The sequence below is a fragment of the Zootoca vivipara genome, chromosome 7 (assembly GCF_963506605.1).
Source record: "Zootoca vivipara chromosome 7, rZooViv1.1, whole genome shotgun sequence".
In the NCBI taxonomy this organism is placed as follows: Eukaryota; Metazoa; Chordata; class Lepidosauria; order Squamata; family Lacertidae; genus Zootoca; species Zootoca vivipara.
This window is the reverse complement of record NC_083282.1, coordinates 45197039-45217726: the sequence shown is the minus strand read 5'-3', so window position 1 is coordinate 45217726 and position 20688 is coordinate 45197039. Positions and strand designations below refer to the sequence as shown.

The window sequence follows — 20688 nt, the reverse complement described above, 5'->3', positions numbered from 1 at the left end:
ATCCATGAGTATATGAAAAAACAGTTCCTTTGAGTTTCCAATTCAGGCATGAACTCCCTATTATTCCTACTCTAAAGTATATGAGGGGAAGGATTTGACAATGAGCATCGTAAGGGTGTAATTTCAGGCGTGATTGCCATTGTTTAGATAATCAAAATGGCACCCTGGCATCAGCCATGCATGTGATGGGAGAATCAGCGGGTCTGTGGGGACTCCAAGGTCTGCATTAGTGTAAAAAGAAAAAAGAAAACCATATGGGAGCTCCCCAAAAACAGACCAGTGGGGACTGAACATGCTCAGTGACCATGGGATGCTGACTCACGGCTGGGGGTGGGGCACTTAAAACCAGGTGGGAAGAAGAGGAGTTTGCACTTGATATCCCACCTTTCACTCCCCTTAAGGAGTCTCAAAGCAGCAAACATTCTCCTTTCCCTTCCTCCCCCACAACAAACACTCTGTGAGGTGAGTGAGGCTGAGAGACATCAGAGAAGTGTGGCTAGCCAAGGTCACCCAGCAGCTGCATGTGGAGGAGCGGGGAAGTGAACTCGATTCACCAGATTACAAGTCTACCGCTCTTAACCACTACACCATGCTGGTGGAGGAATGGGATGGAGTATAATGGAGGGTATGGCCCACTGACTTGAACACCAAACACTCCATACTGCATCAATTTGTTGCAGGTCCAGTTTGTGCTAATAAATATAGTTGCTGGGAACCAACTGTGGGTAAGGGCTTTTACCTTCTTTCCCTATTTGTTTGCTTCCCAGAGGAATCTATTTGGCCACGGTGGGAAACTGGATATTGAATTAGATTATTTGGTTGATCCAGAAAATCTCTTTCTATATTATTTGGATTCTCCTTCCCAAAAATTCATGGGTATAAATATTCAGCCGATTGCAGCCATTTTTTCCTAATCAAGACAATAATCTCTACCTATGGGTTGCTGTGCATTCAATGTGTTTATTTTGTACAGTAACCGAAGCTGAGGACCTTGCTGCATGTGACCGTGGAAATATTTGCTTTATTTATAGGCTGCCCTTCAACGCACAAACTCCCAGGATTGTGTACAGCTCAAATAATTAGATGATTTAAAGCATATTGTGTGCCGAGTTTATAGGTCAGTTGCATATCCCAAAATAACCAGTCATTCAGCAGAGAATATTTAGCTGATCTAGATATTCAGAAGAAAAACCACAAAGCCAGTCAGCCTGACACTGAATAAGAGAAAGAAGCAATTGTTAACAACTGTGTCGTGTGCTAGCTTCTCCTCCAACCTGGGGAATTGCAGCTGTCCTATCAGGCTGCCCTCAGGTTTGTTGCTGCTGTTGCTGAATCTCAGGTCAGCTCTGAAGACCTCCCTCATCCATGATCTGATTATGGATGAGAAGGCCAATCTGGTCTGTATCACCCGGGTGGGTGACCAGGGTGGAGTTGGTTTCACCCAGCTGTGCCCACCTTGGTACTCAGTGCAACATTAGGGCAGGCTTGAAGGTTGGGGAGGGGAGTTGCTGTGGTCTATAGAAATTCTGTGTCTCTGTCTCTCGCTCCCTCCAGGCTCTCTGTCCAGTTGTGTGGGGAATTTAGAGTGTGTGTGTTCCTGGCATTGGGCAATCAGGACAGATTAGGGATTATATTGGTTTACCACCTGGCTGCCCATCAGTCTCCCTGCCTGAGCTGACAGAGCTGGTCTCAGAGGCTGTGTTGAGGACTCCCAGACTGCTGGTTCTGGGGGGACTTCAACATCCATGCTGAGGTGACTGGCTCTGGGGTGTCTCAGGACTTAATGGCTGCCATGACAACCAGGGGGCTGTCCCAACATATCACTGGCCCAACAAATGTGGCAGGTCATACTCTGGACCTTGTTTTCTCAGCTAGACAGTCTGAACTTGGATCACGTTCAGACATGTCTGTCAGTTACATGGCTGGAAAACAGTGTGAGGAACATGAAGAGAAGCAGCTTCATTTCCTCCCTCATGGATAAGAGGCAAATATCCAAAGCTTGAATTGATACTTCCTACATGTGAGACTCTACAGCAGACTTCCTCAACCTCGGCCATAGCTGCCAAGTTATCCCTTTTTTTAAGGGAAATTCCCTTATGCTGAATAGGCTTCCTCGCGAGAAAAGGGAAAACTTGGCAGCTATGACCTCGGCCCTCCAGATGTTTTTGGCCTACAACTCCCATGATCCCTAGCTAGCAGGACCAGTGGTCAGGGATGATGGGAATTGTAGTCTCAAAACATCTGGAGGGCCGAGGTTGAGGAAGCCTGGGCTACATGCTAAGAAGAGCTCTAAGAAGGCATGGATGGGAGGAAAATTGAGATTTTTGTTTCTTTTTTTTATTTGAGGGTGGCACGAATGGTTGGAGGAAATTTAATTGAATGTGAACTGACATGAGAGGACATGGGCGGAAAACTGGTTTTCTGGGATAATAAACGTGACCTGATTGAGTGATGTGAGGTAAAAGCGAAACAGAGTTCCTCTGAACATGTGCAGAATACCTCTGCCTTGCAACAGAGAAGCTGCCATGTCATGCATTTTGAAATAGGATTTCCTGAGTAGATTATATGGCTTCCAGACTGCTCCTTAAGGCCCCAACACCATTGGACGTGCTGCAGTGCTGCTCCTTCTTGCATTGGTGGGGCAACAGTGAGAAGCCCAGACCATGAGTAACAAAGCCCACATCACAGCTCCTTCCTGTGCCAATGCTAACCATTAAGATACACTCTTGTTCCATGCAGGAGTGGTGCTGCTGAAGATCCCATACCAGCAGAGTAACGCAAGAACCTGGAAATTATGTCCTGTCCCCATTTTCTTGCCAGGTTTCTGTACAACTAGTACCTACAGGCCATTCCCCATCAACCCCCGCCCCCAAGTATTGGCCTTCCCCAAATCTATACCTTTCCAGCAGTACACACGCACTCTTTTCCCTCACAATAGTCCCCACCCCACTTTAGAAGCCCTGAAGGGAGAGGAATTATTTCCCAAGATCTGATAAGACACATGCAAACCTGCTGTACCTGGAACTGAGAGTAGAGAGTGCAGCTGAGTGGGACACAGCCGAGGGCAGCCTGAGGAAGTACCATCCACCTTGGATCTGCAAGTCTCCCAAGAGGCTAGGCTGATGTCTGAGGTTTCCAGGAACTCTTCTCGTTGAAACTTTTGTTGGTGAGCTGAGAGTTTGTTTCGACCCTGGGTGCTGAGAGGGAGGGTGTGTCAAAAGGAAAATGCATTGATATCTATTTAAATATAGTGGTAACTTTCTATTAATGTAACATTTTATGTGTATTTTTGTAGTATTTTGTTTTGTCTGCTGTAAAAAAAAAATCCTTCAGTAGCACCTTAAAGACCAACTAAGTTTTTATTTTGGTATGAGCTTTCGTGTGCATGCACACTTCTTCAGATACACTGAAATAGGAGTCCCCAGGCGCTTATGTGGAGAAGGGGTGTTTTGTCTGCTGTTGCTGTTTCAGTTTACTGTACACCGTTTAAGAGATATTTTTAATAGATTAAGCAGCATAGAAATTAAATAATCATCAGTCATCATCATAAAGCATGCCACTTCCTTGTGCCTTCCCACTGAAATCTAAAACTGTTACGAGTGTGTGAAAAGGGGAGGTTCGATCTAAAGGTCTGTTCTTAAAAATACTTTCAAGATTGAATTGCAAACCTCCTTCCCACATAAATAATAAAAATAACAGCGAGTCTTCAAGCGCTGCAAACACTTAACAAGGCTGCCCACCCAGTGGTGGCGGTATGAAAGCAATGTATTATTGGAAAAGAATTACAGCACAAAACAGTGTTATCAACAAAGGTAAAATAAACGCTCTTGGTTGTTTTTTGGGGGGCGGTAGTGGTGGTAATGGCGTTGTAGGAAAGGAGATTGCGGCTCCGGTATACGCAGCCCATTAAATGGCTGATAACCGTTGCAATTGCTTTTGCTTAGGACCTGCGAGCCGGTGGAAGATGTTGGCGTAGCCCCACGTGCGCCCTGGAGACACTTGCCTTCCGCTTCCGAGCGCGTGTTGCGGAGCCCCTCCTTGCAGGAGATTCAAGTCAGCGGCGGGAGGAGGAGGAGTTCCGGCGCCTGCCTGCTTGCTGCATGAAAGTCACTTTCGCATGAGGAGTCAAAGACACGCGGCAGATAAGCTTTCAATCAGGAGGCCTGAGGCAAGATCTAAAGGGGGAGAGGATAGATTCTGCAGCTAGGCAGAGAGACAAGGAGAAACGTGCAGATTTCGGAGGGAGAGGATATATTCTGCAGCTAGGCAGAGAGAAATGGAGAAACGTGCAGATTTCGGGGGGCGGGGCAGATCCCCCCTCCCTTAGACCTGGATTCTTTTGATTTTTCAGGCACACGTCAGCCGAAGGGAGGTGGCACAGAGCTGCCTCCTCCTCCTGCCCCCCCTACAAAACCTGGAGGCACTAACAGAACAGGCCCCTGTTCCCATCCATAGAACCATAGAGTTGGAAGGGACCACTTGGGGTCATCCAGCCCAACCCCCTCTGTAACGCAGGGAACTTTTGCCCAACGTGGGACTGGAACTAATGACCCCGAGATTAAGAGTCTCATGCTCTACCGACTGAGCTTCCCCACCCTACAACAACTGAGCTGGCTTTCTTTTCTGTTTCTGTAGGTCTAGCAGCAAAAGCTGTGTTACCATTGCCCACCCTTTCAAACAGCACAATGCCTGGTCTTCTGAACCGGATGTGCCACATTGGGTTCCACGTCCCTGAGGGGCAACAGCTGGCCAGCAACCTGGTGCACCAGTTTGGATTCGAGCTGTTTGCTGCACGGGTGGCAGAATGGAGCAGGCAGCTGGCCTTCCGGAGAGGCGATGCCGTTTTTCTCGTCAATGAAAGGCTGAAGCCTGCCAAGAGAGACGCTCTGCCTGTGCCATCTTCAGGCTGCCGCAAGGATAAAGGAATCCTGTATGACGTGGACCTAGAGTATGCCGTCAGTACAGCCTCCAACATTTGCTTTGAGGCAGAAGATGTACCTGGCATCTCCCAAAGCCTACAGGAACGAGGATGTCAGATCCTCATCCCTCCCACAGCTGTGGGAGATGAAAATGGCCATGTCACTTATTCTGTGGTGGCATCCATCATAGGCAACGTCAGCCACACACTACTTGACAGATCTCGGTACAGCGGACCATTCCTGCCTGGTTTCCACATGGCAGAGGGTGCTCCCAAGAAGTTCCAGGCAGGTGGCCAGGTGACACATTTTGACCATGTCACCTATGCTTGCCCCCAAGGTAGCTCGCAAGCTGTGTTGGACTGGTACAAGAACTGTTTGGGATTCCAGCGCTTCCCCATCCACCAGCAAGACAATGGTACTGATGGCTATACAATCCAGGGTGCTGGTATGGGCCTTCGTCTTACTGCCATGCAGTCCAAAGGGAGCGATTCAACTCTGCTTCACAATGACTGTAAAATTATTCTAGCTGAGTCTCTGCCAGAGCAAAAGAAGAACCAGGTGGATACTTTCTTAGAACAGCACGGTGGATCGGGCATCCAGCACGTGGCTCTCTACACCACAGGTATTATAGGGGCTGCTGCAGCCATGGCCAGATCTGGCGCAAACTTTTTCAAGCCCCCCTTATCATACTACAGTGAGAAAAGGAAGGTGGAGGAGATAAGGCAAGCTGGGCAAAATCTTCAGCTCCTGAAGGACCATGGCATCCTTCTGGACACTGACTTAGGAGGCAACAGTGGCTCGGGAGGCCTTTTTGGGAAGCAATACCTCATGCAGATCTTCACCAAGCCTCTCTTTACAGAAGATACTTTCTTCCTGGAGCTTATAGAGCGATGTGGGGCCACAGGTTTTGGTGAGGGAAACATTCGTGCTCTCTGGCGGTCTGTACAAAACTATATGGACCAGCAAGTTTGAAGAATGCGCACGAATACTGTCACACAATCCTGTGCTCAGTGTGTATGTGAACTTGATGGTGCGAGTTCTGCAAACCTCCTAAGGCAGGCACCCCCAAACTGCGGCCCTCCAGATGTTTTGGCCTACAACTCCCATGATCCCTAGCTAACAGGAGCAGTGGTTGGGGAAGATGGGAATTGTAGTCCAAAACACCTGGAGGGCCGAAGTTTGGGGATGCCTGTCCTAAGGGGTTGGTTTCCCTGTTGTATCACTAACATACTTCCTAAACTGACTCTGCACCTCCACCAGAGTTGCTTTCACTGGTGTAAAAAGTATCCATGTGATCTGGATGACCCACCTAATCAGAACTTTTTACACATTGCTGATCTATTGAGTTGGGAGCTAACCATAGCAAAGAAACATTGTGATGGCAGCTGCACCTCAAGGCCTGTGTGCACATGTTTATTTCTCTTAGCGCTAAAATGCAAGGGCTTTAAGGAGCCTTCAGATGTTGAGCTACAACTCATATCATCCTTGACCATTGGCCATGCTATAGATGTTGGGAGTTTAGCAACATCTGCAGGGCTGCAGGTTCCCATCCCTAAGGCAAGATATGGCATGTATTTCTGTCCTAAAAAGGGGCAAGCACTGGAACTGCACAAGCAACATCCACAGCAAAGCCCATTATTTTGGGACCTGATTCTGAAACAAGTGAATTGCCCCACTCACTTAATTCATTGCGATTCCCATTTTAAGGTCAGAAGAGGAAGTTGTTTCTGCCTTTACCAGTGTTTACGCTTAGTTTATCTCCACCATCCAGTTAAGTGTCCAAAAAAGAGAGGAAATTCCTATGCTGCTTTTACCCATTTACACACTAGAACAATACAGTTAATTGGAAACGCAGCATGCAAGATGGTTTGCTAACTATTCCTGCTGTGCAACTTGGCAGCTTCCTGACTAGCAGCACAATAAGGACTAGTTGGGAACTCTTGTGGCTCTGTAGATCCAAAACAACTGCACACAGAATTGGATGAGACAGTGTCAAGCTTTGGGCTCCTATAAGAGGGACAGAATTTGCCTTACACCATATTGAAAAGGGACCCAGGTGGCGCTGTGGTTAAACCACTGAGCCTAGGGCTTGCTGATCAGAAGGTCGGCGGTTCGAATCCCTGTGACGGGGTGAGCTCCCGTTGCTTGGTCCCAGCTCCTGCCAACCTAGCAGTTCGAAAGCACATTAAAAAAAGTGCAAGTAGATAAATAGGCACCGCTACAGCGGGAAGGTAAACGGCGTTTCCATGTGCTGCTCTGGTTCGCCAGAAGCAGCTTTGTCATGCTGGCCACATGACCTGGAAGCTATACGCCGGCTCCCTCAGCCAATAATGCGAGATGAGCGCGCAACCCCAGAGTCGGTCACGACTGGACCTAATGGTCAGGGGTCCCTTTACCTTTATATTGAAAACTAGAAGGGTGAATATCAGGTGAGCCTACATCTCCGAAGGCAGCTACCTTGTTATGCTGCTTAATTACGTGGAGGGTGAAGTATTTAGTCAATTCATTAAAGTCTCTTGAGCTCTGACAGAGAACACGTTTTTGCTAGGTGGGCATTGGAATACTGCATCTTGCCTGCAAACAAGTGTGGTCAATACTCTTAGAACAGGGCTTCTCTATTCTGCATCTCTATCAACAAGCTTCACTGCTGGAACAAGCAAAGCAAACAGAAAGCATAGAAATCCAGCTCTAATTTCTTGTAGATCTGGGGCTCCAGAGACAAAGACTAAAGCAACATGGAAAGGGGTAGTATCAGGTTGATGCTTGCCCAATATTGTCCCAGAACAGGAAATGGAGTTCTTCAATAATATGCAATTCATCTTCTTCAGCACAAAACTACCGTATGGGCTGAAGCTCTTTTTAAAAATTGTTACAGTACTTGAATGGTTTCCGTCTCAAGTATATTTGTGATGAGATCACAGCAAAACATTAATATGTTTATTAACCACAATTTAAATTACAGGATTTATTTGTAACTTGTTATTTAAATTATAACACTGAAGTATAATGTTCTTTTAAGTGTTGGGTATAATAGTGGTTTTTCTGTTTTAGGTCTAGTTGGTAATATGTTTTACTGTTTCAATTTGGCCTGCTAGTCAGCTGAAGAACAGCTTATTTCTTTAGTAAACTTGCTTAATTTTTGTTACAATTGTGTTAAGTTTTAAACATATTTCAATTGTCAGTCTTTTTTGGATATTTATTTGGACATGTGGACTACTTATACTAATAAAGACATATGTGTTTAAGTTAGGGTTGATCTTTTTTAAAAAAATTCTCAATATCAGTTGAGACTATTTTTTGTTATATTTGCATTAAAAACCCAATTGTGTTAACTTTAAATATTTCTTTGTAGTTCTGTAATAGAACACCTTGTTACATGCTTCTCTGCATTAATTCCCTTCTGACTTTAGAATATTTAGAATCTGATTATTATCAACATCATGCAATGAACAAGGTCTGATTCATGTGTTCACTTACTGTGTGGGTGAGCTTTTATGAAGTTGCTGTTTCTTCATCTTGGGGAACAGATGCTGCTACTTAGCTGTACTTTACAAAAAGGACATGCCTAATAGCATATTTTCCAAATTGCTTATGGCGGGGTAGTTACCCTTTTGATAAATGTTACCAATGTGCCCCTTTTGGTTGCAGGGGAGCAATGGGGAGATTATAGAGTAGTCATTTATTGTGCTTTTTTCACATGTGAAACGGCAAATACTAGAAATAGTGAGAAAAGAATGGAAAACTCCACAATATTCCACCTTTGTATTAACAGATTTCTGAATGCTTGCTTTTAAAGAGACTTTCTTGGTTCCTTGCCAGTGACATGGCTGTGCAGAGATCAACATGCTAGTACAATATTTAAGGTTGGGTGTGTGTGTGTGTTTGTGTGTGTGTGGGCGTGTGCCAATTTTCAATGCTACAGTGTGAATAATGCAATAAGTTAAAGAAGAAGAAAGTATATCTAAATAACTGCCACAGTAAAAATTCATTAAAATTTTATTAGCAAACCCACAATTAAAACAGGACACTGCATGTACTGAAAAACAGTTTCATCTGCGAACTCCAGCAATTGTGGCATCTAGTACAGCAGCAAAACACTTTCTTGACTATGGATGTGAGCAAATGGCAATTGCATAGTTACTTGTCCTTCAGAATAAACCAGCTCTAAGAAAGCAACATTTAAGAAGGATGCAGAAGAGACACTGAGCCTTTCTGCTTAGCATCCACTGGAGAATAAAAGTGTTTCAGTCAGCCTGCCTCATATACTTTTTTAAAAAGTTCATTTTACTGCAGTGTGGCATACTGATAAACTCTGACCACCTCCTAGGAGCCACTAAAGCCACACTTGTTTGAATTGTGCCTGTGTTATGTATTGGAGTGGAGGGGGGCAGTTTAAAGTCACAACATTCCCACGATGCCCTCATTGCAGCCACAGTGTTTCATTCCAGTATGACCACATCCTTGCTGGAGATCAGTCCCTCATCTCTGAAACTGTAAGATAAGGCACATCAGCTGAATGGTAATACAGACGAAACAACTGGACTCATCCCACAGCCCTGAACTCTAGTAAGATTATGCAACTTGGCACTGTTTACAACAGGCAGGCACACCTCACTGCCTGGGTAGTGTGGTCATCCCAGCCGAGAATCTTGAGACCTTTCGGTGATGCTCATTGACAAGGCACCAATGGGGCTTCCAAGTGTTGTACAAGGTTGCTGGGAGTGGAATGAGGTGTACTCACGTGAGGTCAGGCAGAGCATAGAGACTGCCATCAGTCCCCAGGATTTGCTGCAAGAAATGAATCCAGAGAAAGTTGCCTCTTGGAAAAACTGCCTTCTTCATGCAGGGTCTGGCTGGTGTGTAGGAAGTCCCGTTTCCTCTTGACAGTCTGTACAGTCACACATGCATATGCATTTGACAGTGAAAGCACTGCGGCCACCTCTAAATCCCAGCCTCTTGCTTACAGGCCTAACATTGGTAAGCACTCTAAGGGTGGAGGCAAACCAGCAGGACCCACTCAGTGTGGTTGGAAGGAGGTGCAGTTGGCAAGCCTCAAACATGCAGGACCAGCGATGGAGCTCAGTAGACAGAGGGGCGAGATGCTGTTCCCTGTGGAACGCCCTCCCTTCAGATGTCAAGAAGATAAAGAAGTACAAAACTTTTAGAAGACATCTGAAGGCAGCCCTGTATTGGGAGGTTTCTAACTCTTGATGTTTTTATTAGGTTTTTAGATATGCTGTAAGCCCCCCAGAGTGGCTGGGAAAACCCAGCCAGGTGGGCGGGGTATAATTATTATTATTAATAATAATAATTATTATTCTAGGAACATGATTGGAGTTGCACAGAGAGAGGTAAGAGCTGTTCCGCTCTAGCAAATGGATGTCCTTACCTTGGCAGTACTGATTGTAGAGCTCCACTTTTCATAAGCTTTCAAGACCTGGAAAAGTAGAACACTCCACATAACACATCTAGCACCATAATGAATACATGGTGTTGACTCCATATAAGGGGGCAGGTTGCAACTGTTTACGTACAAAGGCGTTTTTAACGTATTGGCTGCCCCCTGGAACTACTGATTGCTTGAGCCAGAAACACAGGGACAGTGTGAAAGAGACAGAGCACACTTAAGCAGTTAAAAGTGGGCAAGTGTATCCCTTGCTAGAAAGCTATGTTCAGTCATACTTCCAGCTGCAGTTAACGTCTGCATTTCCCCAGAAGCTGGGGCTAACATTCCACGCTGTTGCGTCACCTGCATATCTCAGGAGAAATTGACATGTGGGTCCACTGGGAAACTTGAAGCAACCAAGCTCTAGATTCTCAGTACCTTCTTCATGGCTGCGGAGATGGCAGAGTTGTGGAATTCTGTTTTGGTCACCCACCGGGATGCCAGCGGCTCCAGCTCCACGTCCCAGTTTCCTTCATCTTTATCCAGATTCAAAGAGTAGATCACATATGTTTGGCGGATGTGGGAGAAGATATGGAGAACCTGGTGAAGGAGGTGAAGATATGTAGATGTGGTTAGGGAAGGTGAGAGATATCGTTATGTCAGAGCATCCCTTCCCTCCCTACCTTCTGGCAGATAAGGAGGACAAGTTCCTTGGGAATGAAGAAACCCAGCTGCAGCCTCATAGAGGGAGGCTGGGCTTTGCACGGAGACCTGGGAGCTTCTTCCCAACCTTCATTGTCTCAGGACAAGAAGCTGCAGGTACATAGCCTACTGCTGCAGGCCTGGAGGCAGTCTGCAGTTCTCCAGGCTTCTCTTCCCAGTCCCTGAGACTCACACTAGGTTGTGCCTCCTTCCCATTCCACACCCCTCCCCAGCCATACTCCTCCTAGTGTTTTTGCCTGGCTGGAATGTGGCCTTGAAGTGCAATAACACTCCTGGCCTGTCTGGATGAAAGTATGTGTGTGTATGTATATTAAAACCTCTGACTTTTGTTTGGCTGGAATGTAGCCTGTTGGCATCCGTCTGTCTCGGGAGATAATGGAGGAGTGTGCCTTTGGGGGTCAAGTAGTTCACTCCACTTGTCAAGTGATACTCTGAGCTCCAAGCAACCACTGAAGCAGGCAGAGAGTGGGGGATCAGCACTTTATTGACTGGGGCTGACAAGCTTAAGGTGGGCAGTAGCTGACTAGCAAGACATGATAATCTCTCCCGCCTATGGCATAATCTGAGTGATAATCCAAAAATAATCTGAGGGCTGGATGGCTAGAAGTGAGATTTAATTCAATCCTGACAAATACTGTTCCAGATATTCACAGGGGCAGTAATTTCATCGCCAGCTATTTAACTGCAAAACTTTCCATCTGTCAATTTCAAAATAGAACAACTGTCTTCCCCATCAAACCAGCTTCATGCATGGCACACATCCTGGAGGTTTTGTTTGGCAGTTAATAGCAACAGAGATTCTGGTGCTAATGCCACCCCAGGTTGTAGGTTGTAAATCCCATGCAAGGGGAGATGGCGGCGAGAGGGGAGGTACTTGCTGGAGAGACCCCGTATAAACAATGGGCCAATTCTGCAGGGAGGGGGGGGGGGTCCAATGTACCTCTCCAACATGCTGCAGGCGTCTTGTTGCCACGTTAGTGCCAACCCAGGCCTGGAGGTGATCTGCCAGCGCTGCTTTCTGCTGCTTCTCCTGCCCTGACTCAAGGAGGAGGCTTGGAAACTCCCAAAGCCCTGCCAACAGACCTGCAATAAAATGTACCGTCACCAGCACAAGCTGATATTGTATCGTAGTTAAGAGCCTGAGTTATGAGCTAGAAATCCCTGGTTCAAAAAATCATCTTGGATATAAAATTGGGTATCCTTTGGCAAAGTTACACATTCTTAGTCATATCTTAAAACCTAAATAAAAATCTAAATAAGGTTGTCGCAAATATTCCTGGGATAATGTACACAAAACACCTAGGAAATGCTCTAAATAAATACTGTGTTGTCAATATCATATTATAAACATAACCACCCTCTATCAGGCGCACAAGACATGTATTTAGAAAACACTGCTTCCATAGTAAACAAGCAGGGCTCCTAAGGTAGATGCCTAAGTCAGGGCTGAGTGCTCTCTCCCTTGACTAGTGCAGGCGAAAGTAATGCCTTAAATAATTCAGCTGGTTTTCTTTTACTTCAATTGTGGCATTAATTTTTCAACAGCTGAAAAAATGCTCAATAACAGAGACAGGTCCGGGTGCCCAGGGTATCTATCTATTTATTAAATGTGTATACCACTCTTCATCTGAAAGCCACAGGGTGGTTCACAACATAAAAATACAAAATGAGAACACAAGATACATAATAAAACAAAACCAATAACCCTCCTCCCACAATCACATTTTAAAGACCATAGAGCCTTAATCAGCCAAAGGCCTGGTCATATTGAAACGTTTTCGCCTGGCACCTAGTATAGCAGCCTGGAATGGACTGGAAGATAAACTCGACCCATCTTGCAGGCATCTATTTTCTGCAACCATTAGCTCAAAGTCATAAATGTGCCTCAACATAAAAATGGAATGATCACTGACGTGGGTGGGGTACAGGGGCTGGAGATGTAACAAAAGATTTTCTAGGCATGGTAAGCCTCTCTTTCTCAGACCATTACCTGTACTAGGTCTCTGCACAATAAGGTACTCTGGTTTCCCATCACTGCACTTTCTCTGTAGCACACATGTGGCTGTGCATTCGATCCTGGGCTGCTTCTTGGCAGTTTTCCTGGGGAAGTTGGTCACACCAAGGCTGGGATCCCATGGCTCTGAAGGAGGCAGGCAGAGGGAGCAGCTCCCTGTGGTGGCAGCGGCTACAAATCAGAAGAATTAAACAGATGAGATGCCTGGCTCTGAACTGCTGGCAACAGCACAAGAGCCAGTCTAGTCAATAGCTCTATACCAGGGTGGGAAACCTCCAGTCATCCAGGCTTCTCTATTGGACGCCTCGGAACTCTCCAAAGGCCACGCCTCTCATGGCCTCATCAAAAACCATTATGGAGACCTCATCAAAAACCATTCATCACAGCAGCACTCTCATAAACCATCACAAAAGCCTGCTCAAATAAAAAGGCCACGTTTTCTCCTTAAAAATGGATCTGGATTTAGTATGTTTGGTTTTTGGGTGGGTGGGGGGCTTAATTTGCTGGCAACAGAAGATGGCTGTGGTTCTTCCCCCTCCTTCTTGCATCTGCTACCCTACATAAAGAAGGGCTGCTGGTGGAATTGGGAAGAGAAGGTAGAGATTTGCTGGAGGTCGAGATCTGAGAGCTTTCCCACCTTGTAATAATTCCAAACCACCAACCTGGTAATGCGCTTACCACATTCTTCTACATCCAGCACCTGGGGGCACTTAGAAGCAGGTTTCCCTAACAGTTTCTTGGCAGAGGCTGCCTGCTCTTTCTCCACCTGCAGGAAAAGGTTGAAACCATCAGTGAACACAGAGGTGGGGGGACTGTGCAAGTACTTGAGGCTTCTTCTAGAACTCCCATGTCCTTAGTCTTAACATTAGCGATGATTCCAAAGTTGAGACCAAACCCAAGGACAGAATAGGATGCACATCTGTGTTGTCTATGGAACAATTTAAGAAGAGAGATGAAGTGGGCCTGGTTATGTGAAAGGAACTAGGAAGGATCCACAATTTAGAATATGATTAACTGAAGAGATTATAATGAAGCATCAATAGGTGGCTTTGTTAGACTGTATTTCTGCTCAGGAGGAAATCCAAACATATGAAATTGAACGAACTCCAAGGGAATTTATGTGCACGGCAGCATTCCTAAACACACTCACTAGGGAGTAACACCACTGAACAAAGTACTTCTGAGCAGACATGCAGACACACATGCAGAACCCCCATACAATATCTGTGTGGTATGTGTACAAGGAGTGTTAAATTGTTCAGGGAGTTTTGCAGGAAATGGCTCTTCTTTCCCAACAGATAATAATAATCTGACTCCACAGCAAAACACCAGAGCATGGGGAACAGAAAAGGGTATAAAGGAGGAGCTCCCTTACTTTGTGGCGTGCTCTGCAGTGCTGCTTCACGGGACACTCCATGCACCGTGGGGCCTTGGGAGTGCACACAGTTGCCCCCAATTCCATCATCGCTTGGTTAAAGTCACCGGGATAGGATGGGTCCACCAGAGTGTGTGCTAAAGCCCTAAGAACGACAGCAGCCTACATTAGCAAGCATAACAAGTCTTTCTAAAGCAGCAGCTTGAAAGAAAACAACTCCAGAGCTTTCTTGATCTACAACCGCATCGATGGGAGAGAGCTGACAGTGAAAAAAAGAGACAGAGAAAGGTGCTAGTTTTGCACAAAAACTGCCCTGGGGCTGCCAGCTGTCGCTCTGCGCTGTAGGGAAGCATTTCTTAGGGAGGAGGCTACCTGCTCCCTAACTTTAGAGCAGGCTCTAGAAACCAGCATTCTGTAAAAGCTCAGCAATCAGTAATGGGGAGTTTCCAAAAGAGGAAGAGCAGCATTTCTAAATTCTCTGCCCTCTGTCATTCTCTACACAGCACCTAACTCTTCCTCTTGAGCCAACAAACATTTAGTTAGGATTCCCATTGATTTGAATGGAACCTTCTTACATGTGAAGGACTGCATTATTCACCCCTACTTCTCTGGGTGTGTGTACAGCTCCTGGTTTGCTGATTGAACTGCTAATTCATTATGTTTTTGAGCTTAAGAGTTCAAATTCATATGTGTGTGTAGGGCCACTACCAGCATGGGGAGACCAACTGCAAGTCCACTATATGCAATTAGGGACTGGCTGTGAACAGTTTAGATTTTGCAAGTAAGTGTTGTCTCCAGTTTGGATATCTGATGGGGAAGGAGGAACAAAATACTTTTATCTTCCAAAAGCTATTGTCCTTTCCTGACTCTCAGGTCCTAAAGCTGATGGTTGCACCATCCCAACCCCATTCCTTCCCTTACCAGAGTCTGTCAGCCACAGATGCATTGGCAGGGTCAGCACCAATGGCTCGTGTACGACACAAGACCCGAATTACATTCCCATCCACCACACCGGTCACCTGGATGCATTGGACAAAACAGCAACGCAACCATTACTGTACTTGCGACAACTTCTGCTCCAGCCTCCATTAAGGGCTGCTGACAGAGCTACTGAAGAGCCCAACTAGGCCACTGAGGGCCCTCTGGCTGCATCAAATTCACTCTGTGGATCCATGGAAAGTTGAGATTACGTAGTGGCTAGGATATCAAGTATGGTTCAGGAAGTCTTTGGTTTGAAGCAGAGTGCACAGAGGTACAAGTCATTATTTAGTGGCTTAGATAGTACGGTAATGTCTAGAGACCATATTAAATTCTGTATTAATATTTGTTTCTCTTGCCAGACACCACCTCTGTATGGTTTGTGTTTGTATTGTACAAAAGGAAGCTACTCTTCAGGACTGATGACCAAGACTAGCCACAATTTAGTCTTTCTTCCAGTCACAGGGTTAGAAAGGTATTGATACTCTTTCTTTTCATTTACACAGGTTATGAAGTCATGCCATACAGAGCAGAAATCTAAATTACACACCACTTCCTTGGCTGAGATCTTCCTATTTGTTCCTACTTGTTCTAGCTCTATCAGTGAGGGAATCAGTAGCCAATTCACTGTTTTTAGGGGCATCAACGGAAACACAAGAGTGAACATCAGCTGCAAAGGGAAAGGAGATAAGAAGTGTCTGGCCCTCTAGATTGACTAAGGACTCAAAATCCCAAAGCCAGATTGGGTAATATTCCTTTGTGCATATTCCTAAAGCAAATCTGCCCAACCTCATTACCTGACCAAACGCTATGGATGCAATAGCTCCTGCAGTGTACTTTCCAACTCCTGGCAACTGCTTCTGCAGCTCTTCTGCTGTCCTGGGCATATGTCCTTCCATCTGTGACACCAACTGCAAAAAAACCCAAAAACCAGTTGAAGCCATACAGGGGCATTGTCACTCAAAAGCACCATCTCTGGTGGTTCTTAGGCACACCGTTAAAACTTCCAACATCCCTTTAAGGTGTCATGATCCTGGAGTCAGATTCCCCTTCTTCAGGGGATGAGGTTGAGGACTCTGAAGCAGGAGGGAAAGGGAATGAAGGGCCAGCCCCAAAAGTACTTCTATCTGATGAGCCTGTGAGAGCAGTGTTTCTCCAGCCAGAGGATGTGGCACTGCTGTCCTTGGAAGAAACTATTGCAGAACCTTCCTAGCTCCCTGCTCTATTGCAATAGGAATAGGTTGGCTTTCACTGAAGAAGCACCTACCATTGCAGATGGGGCTAACAATTGGGATGCCCTTGCTGCCACTATATAGGGCAGTGTTTCCCAACCTTGTGCCTCCAGATGTTTTGGGACTACAACTCCCATCATCCCTAGCTAGCAAGACCAGTGGTCAGGAATGATGGCAATTGTAGTCCGAAAACGTCTGGAGGCACAAGGTTGGGAAACACTGATATAGGGTTCAGTGACTGAAGCAGTATCAGAGCTCCATGTTTCTATAGCACAATCTGAGCAGCACATTAAGAAGAAGGTGGCCTTTCTGCTGATAAGATATCGAGACTAAAATACTACCCATCGCCTCTTGGAGGAAGGGTGGGATACAAACATTAGGGGATTTTGGATATACTGTACATATCCTACAAACTATGCCCTGAGTTTTAGGAAGGCACTATGCTTAGGACCTCAAGAGTAAACTATTTGGGGTTCCCACCTTACCATCTAATAACACTTTGCTATTCCTACTTGGACTCCCAATTAGACTAGGTAGTACAATAACTACAGTAGCTAGTTACAGTATTTTGCACCTGGTTCTAACATACGTGGCTATTAGAAAATCTTTCTTTCCGTAAACACAAGACATAAAGGGAACTATCTTCTTGCAAAAATGCCTTGTGTCTTGACCCACTGCCTATAGAGTACCTTATGTGCACCTTCTTGGAGTCGCTTCCCTCGGGAATAGTAGCCAAGCCCTGCCCATAGCTCATTCACCTCCTATTTCCAAATAGAAAGATTAAGAAAAAGATATTAGACCAGACCAATAATGATTGCTTTTGTTTAGTGTATTAATTTTTTGCTATTTCATTTTTGTGGATTTTTTGGGTATTTCCGTATTTTTTAAAAAATGTATTTAAATCCTTTTTTTAAAGGGGGGGAGAGCAAAGCTGCATGTTCCATTCAAATATTCATGCATGAACACACACAAAATATTGCATTCTCATCCTTACCTCTAGTGAAGCCTGAGCCAGGTCCTGCAAGGTTGGCCATTTCTGTATCAAAAAGGAAACAGGGACTTGTTTACAAGGTCTCCAAAGCACAATGGATACAAGATCCAGAATTCAGGAGCTAATGCACAACAGAGCATGCCACAGAGATAAAAGGATCTCAGCATCACCTGCATCCAGCGATTGTAGTAGTTGATCACTGAAACCACCTGGGTCTGCTGGAGCATTATCTCCGATACCCACACTGCAGGCACAAAGAGAAAGCAGGTGCATCAGGGATTCTGATACTGTACCTTCCTTGTTCTGCATGGCACGTGGGAGAGGATGTGCTGCTCAATATACTTTAAAGGCAACTGTAAGAGGTTAAGCAACCTTTTTGTATCCCAGGGGGACTGTTTAGTTGGAGATAACTAGTTCTGCATGCGGGTCTATCTTGCCCCTTAAATATTATACTGCTGCCAAAAGTCAAGTGCCATGATCTGACTAGGGGATCTCTAGCAAAGCCGAACACCAATGTCCTTTTTTGGAATAAGGTGCCACAATTCGAAGTATTTTTCTCAGCAGTAAAATTGATACCACCACATTGCAGCTGCCACTAGGACAGTGGCATTTATCTCTAGAGCACCCCTGAATGCAGGTAGATGTCCGGAATCCCCAGCAGAATTCCTGAGGGTTCTTGCTCTCACCAGCATATGCTCGTCTGTCAGCATCATCTTCACTTGCAGCCTGTAAAAGAGTGAACAGGGGACTTCAGGGAACAGGACACAGCAAAACAATTGTCTCTCTCTTCTGAGATATTTCTGAGCATCCTAGAAGCCCAGCTCAATATGCCATACCAATTTCCTCCAAGGAAGATCTCGTTTGCATTTGTTGTACCAAGTGAGCAGCCTCTTCCGAAACTCTTTGATTTCAGCTACATTGCTGAAGGTGTGGAATGAAGACTGTTGGCTGGGCACTCCTGCAACAAAGAGAGGCCAGTTATAAATTTTTGGAGTGGGAATTTCTATCAAGTTGTAAAAAAATACATGCCAGTGGATAAACCTGCGCTGGGCCAGAGGGGAATACGTGTTTGATAGACAGTTGAAGAACAGCAGTCCTACTGGCATACCCCTCTACAAATATTTCCCAAAGATCTGCTCTTTATGTTAACCTCAGAAATAGAAGTCCTCAGCAGTTATCTCCTTTGTCCACGTCATTCTTCCAGGGCTGGGGAAACCTTTTTCAACCCAAGGGCCGCATTCCCTTCTAGGCAACCTTCTTGGGGCCACATGCCAATGGTGGGCAGGGCTAGAGCCAAATGTGGGCAGAGAGCAATAAATGTGGATTTTTGCTTTTGTGCAGTAGGCTACTTTTTTTACACACTCAAGCATTCTTCTCTATGTTCCATCTAACTCAAGCAAGAAGCCTTTTCAGGACACATTCTAGCCAGCAAAAACACTTAAGAAGGATGCAAAGCAGGGTTGATGAGCAGCGGGGCTCAGAAGGTTGTGTGGCCTGGGGAGGGTCCTATGGGCTAGACAGAGATTCTTGGAGGATCATATTTGGACCCCAGCCTGGAAGTTCCACTTCCCTGTATCACACAAATTCAAAGTAGGAAGATGAGCTCCTATGACGGCAAACTAGACAACAAGCACTGTGTCTGCTTATGTCACACTATCCTAAAACAGAATACTTTCTGACTCCACAAGTTTCAATTAAAACTTTAAAAAAAGGTCACCAAATAAATTTGGGTCGAAGAATGCTACAAGAATGAAGGCAAGGAAGGTACAAGTTTTCAGATTATGTGTTGTTGGCCAAGCATCTCTAGACATTTTCTAATTCCTTCATAAGGAATACCCCATCTATCCCAAAGACAGTTTGAGGAATCAGTGATGCATTAAATCTGAGATATTTGTAACTTTAGCTTCTGATTCAGTCTTTGAATGCATAGCCAGCTAAAAAGTTGAGGGGAGTTCAATAGCTGTTACCACAAAGTAACTGATCCTGAAAACAGGTTCAAACAATTCCTTTCAATTTTCTTTCATCCTACGCTGATGAAAATATCTTTTTGTAACCCAAGCACCTTTGTATAGTGTGGTATTTCCTTCACATTTCTTCAGCGATTTCTGTTGTTTCCCAGTGTTCCTTTGTATTCCTAGCTTGCTGCGTGTTGCCAACTGGAGTTTGCTCATTGCCAGCCTAGAAAAAAATGTACCACTGTCAAATTATATTTCTTTTCACCATCTCCAGATCCAAAATTAGCAATATGTGCAACACTCTATATACAATACCCTGTATTCCACCAAGGTGGCAAGATGTGAATAAGAACTATGAATATAAATGCTGACAATATGGATATACAGTACAGAACTATGGGGGAACTGAAGAGTGATATAAGAGGCCTGCCTTTATTACTCCTTAATAGATGTACCGGTAGTCTACATATACAAGAGAAGACAGATAATGAATCCTGAGTTCCTGGAATAGATTGCATCACTAGGATTTTTTTTAAAAAACATCTCCTATGCAAAACTCTTTTAAAGTACAAAATTTAACATATCAGAGAGAAAAGTTCTACACGGGTCACTCCCTTGTTGTGCTAGTTTTCTACTTGCTGGAAGCTCCCAGCTGAGCTCCCTAATAGGGGATAATTGCAGAACCGTCATCCGTAGCCTGAACTGGTATGGTCCATTCTACCACCTCAAGTTTCTGTAACCTCATCCGCTGCGTGGGCAGTAAAACCAAAAGCTCGGCTCCTCATATCACATGCCCGAAGGAATATGCACAATAGGGAGTGTTCTATGCACTTTCACACGCACAACGGCGTTATTAGAGAGACAGGTCACGACTCAAGTAACATCCCTACCTTCGTCTCTTTGTTGATTTCTTTCCGCGCGTCCGACTCAGAACCTCCTTCCGACTAGCGTGGAGCCAATCAAACCGAAGCACAACCTCAGCCCGGCAAGCGGAAGGCTCGCAAAGAAAAGGGCCGACAGCATCAAACCAATCGGCGTCAAAGACGGAACAAAAACTGAGTCATAACGACCAACTTCCTAGTTTCTTTTTCGCCCAGGGTTGAAGTGAAATAGGG

General features: G+C 45.2%; 2 protein-coding genes across 3 annotated transcripts; one reads left to right on the top strand and one right to left on the bottom strand.

Annotated features, from left to right (window-relative positions):
• The first annotated feature begins 3031 nt into the window (after positions 1 to 3031).
• Positions 3032 to 8314, top strand: HPDL (4-hydroxyphenylpyruvate dioxygenase like). Its single transcript, XM_060276950.1, has 2 exons — positions 3032 to 3166; positions 3945 to 8314. The coding sequence occupies exon 2, from the start codon at positions 4686 to 4688 to the stop codon at positions 5889 to 5891; it is 1206 nt and encodes a 401-aa protein (XP_060132933.1). The 5' UTR covers positions 3032 to 3166; positions 3945 to 4685; the 3' UTR covers positions 5892 to 8314.
• A 248-nt stretch (positions 8315 to 8562) lies between these two features.
• MUTYH (mutY DNA glycosylase) lies at positions 8563 to 20602 on the bottom strand. 2 transcript variants are annotated; one of them, XM_035121274.2, is made up of 17 exons: positions 20464 to 20602; positions 19681 to 19796; positions 18455 to 18576; positions 18305 to 18344; positions 17789 to 17862; positions 17622 to 17663; positions 17317 to 17388; positions 16193 to 16306; positions 15339 to 15436; positions 14418 to 14562; positions 13721 to 13808; positions 13019 to 13213; positions 11969 to 12111; positions 10744 to 10905; positions 10309 to 10356; positions 9661 to 9707; positions 8563 to 9410 (listed from the first exon to the last, which is right to left on the bottom strand). In XM_035121274.2, the coding sequence occupies exons 2-17, from the start codon at positions 19787 to 19789 to the stop codon at positions 9359 to 9361; spliced, it is 1551 nt and encodes a 516-aa protein (XP_034977165.1). In that variant the 5' UTR covers positions 19790 to 19796; positions 20464 to 20602; the 3' UTR covers positions 8563 to 9358. The 2 variants fall into 2 exon arrangements, with proteins under 2 accessions (XP_034977165.1, XP_034977164.1); XM_035121273.2 differs by having other exon boundaries at positions 9661 to 9807; positions 20464 to 20601.
• Between the last annotated feature and the right edge of the window lie 86 nt (positions 20603 to 20688).

Bases quoted from the DNA above. Each gene is read 5' to 3' on its own strand.
- MUTYH (XM_035121273.2), bottom strand. From the start codon at position 19,789: ATGAGCAAACTCCAGTTGGCAACACGCAGCAAGCTAGGAATACAAAGG. The intron at 14,563-15,338 runs GTAAGGGAAGGA...TGTCGTTCTTAG, and splicing joins TCTGTGGCTGACAGACTCTG to GGCTTTAGCACACACTCTGG. The intron at 10,906-11,968 runs GTACATTGGACC...CTCCTTCACCAG, and splicing joins GCCTGCAGCATGTTGGAGAG to GTTCTCCATATCTTCTCCCA.
- HPDL (XM_060276950.1), top strand. From the start codon at position 4,686: ATGCCTGGTCTTCTGAACCGGATGTGCCACATTGGGTTCCACGTCCCT.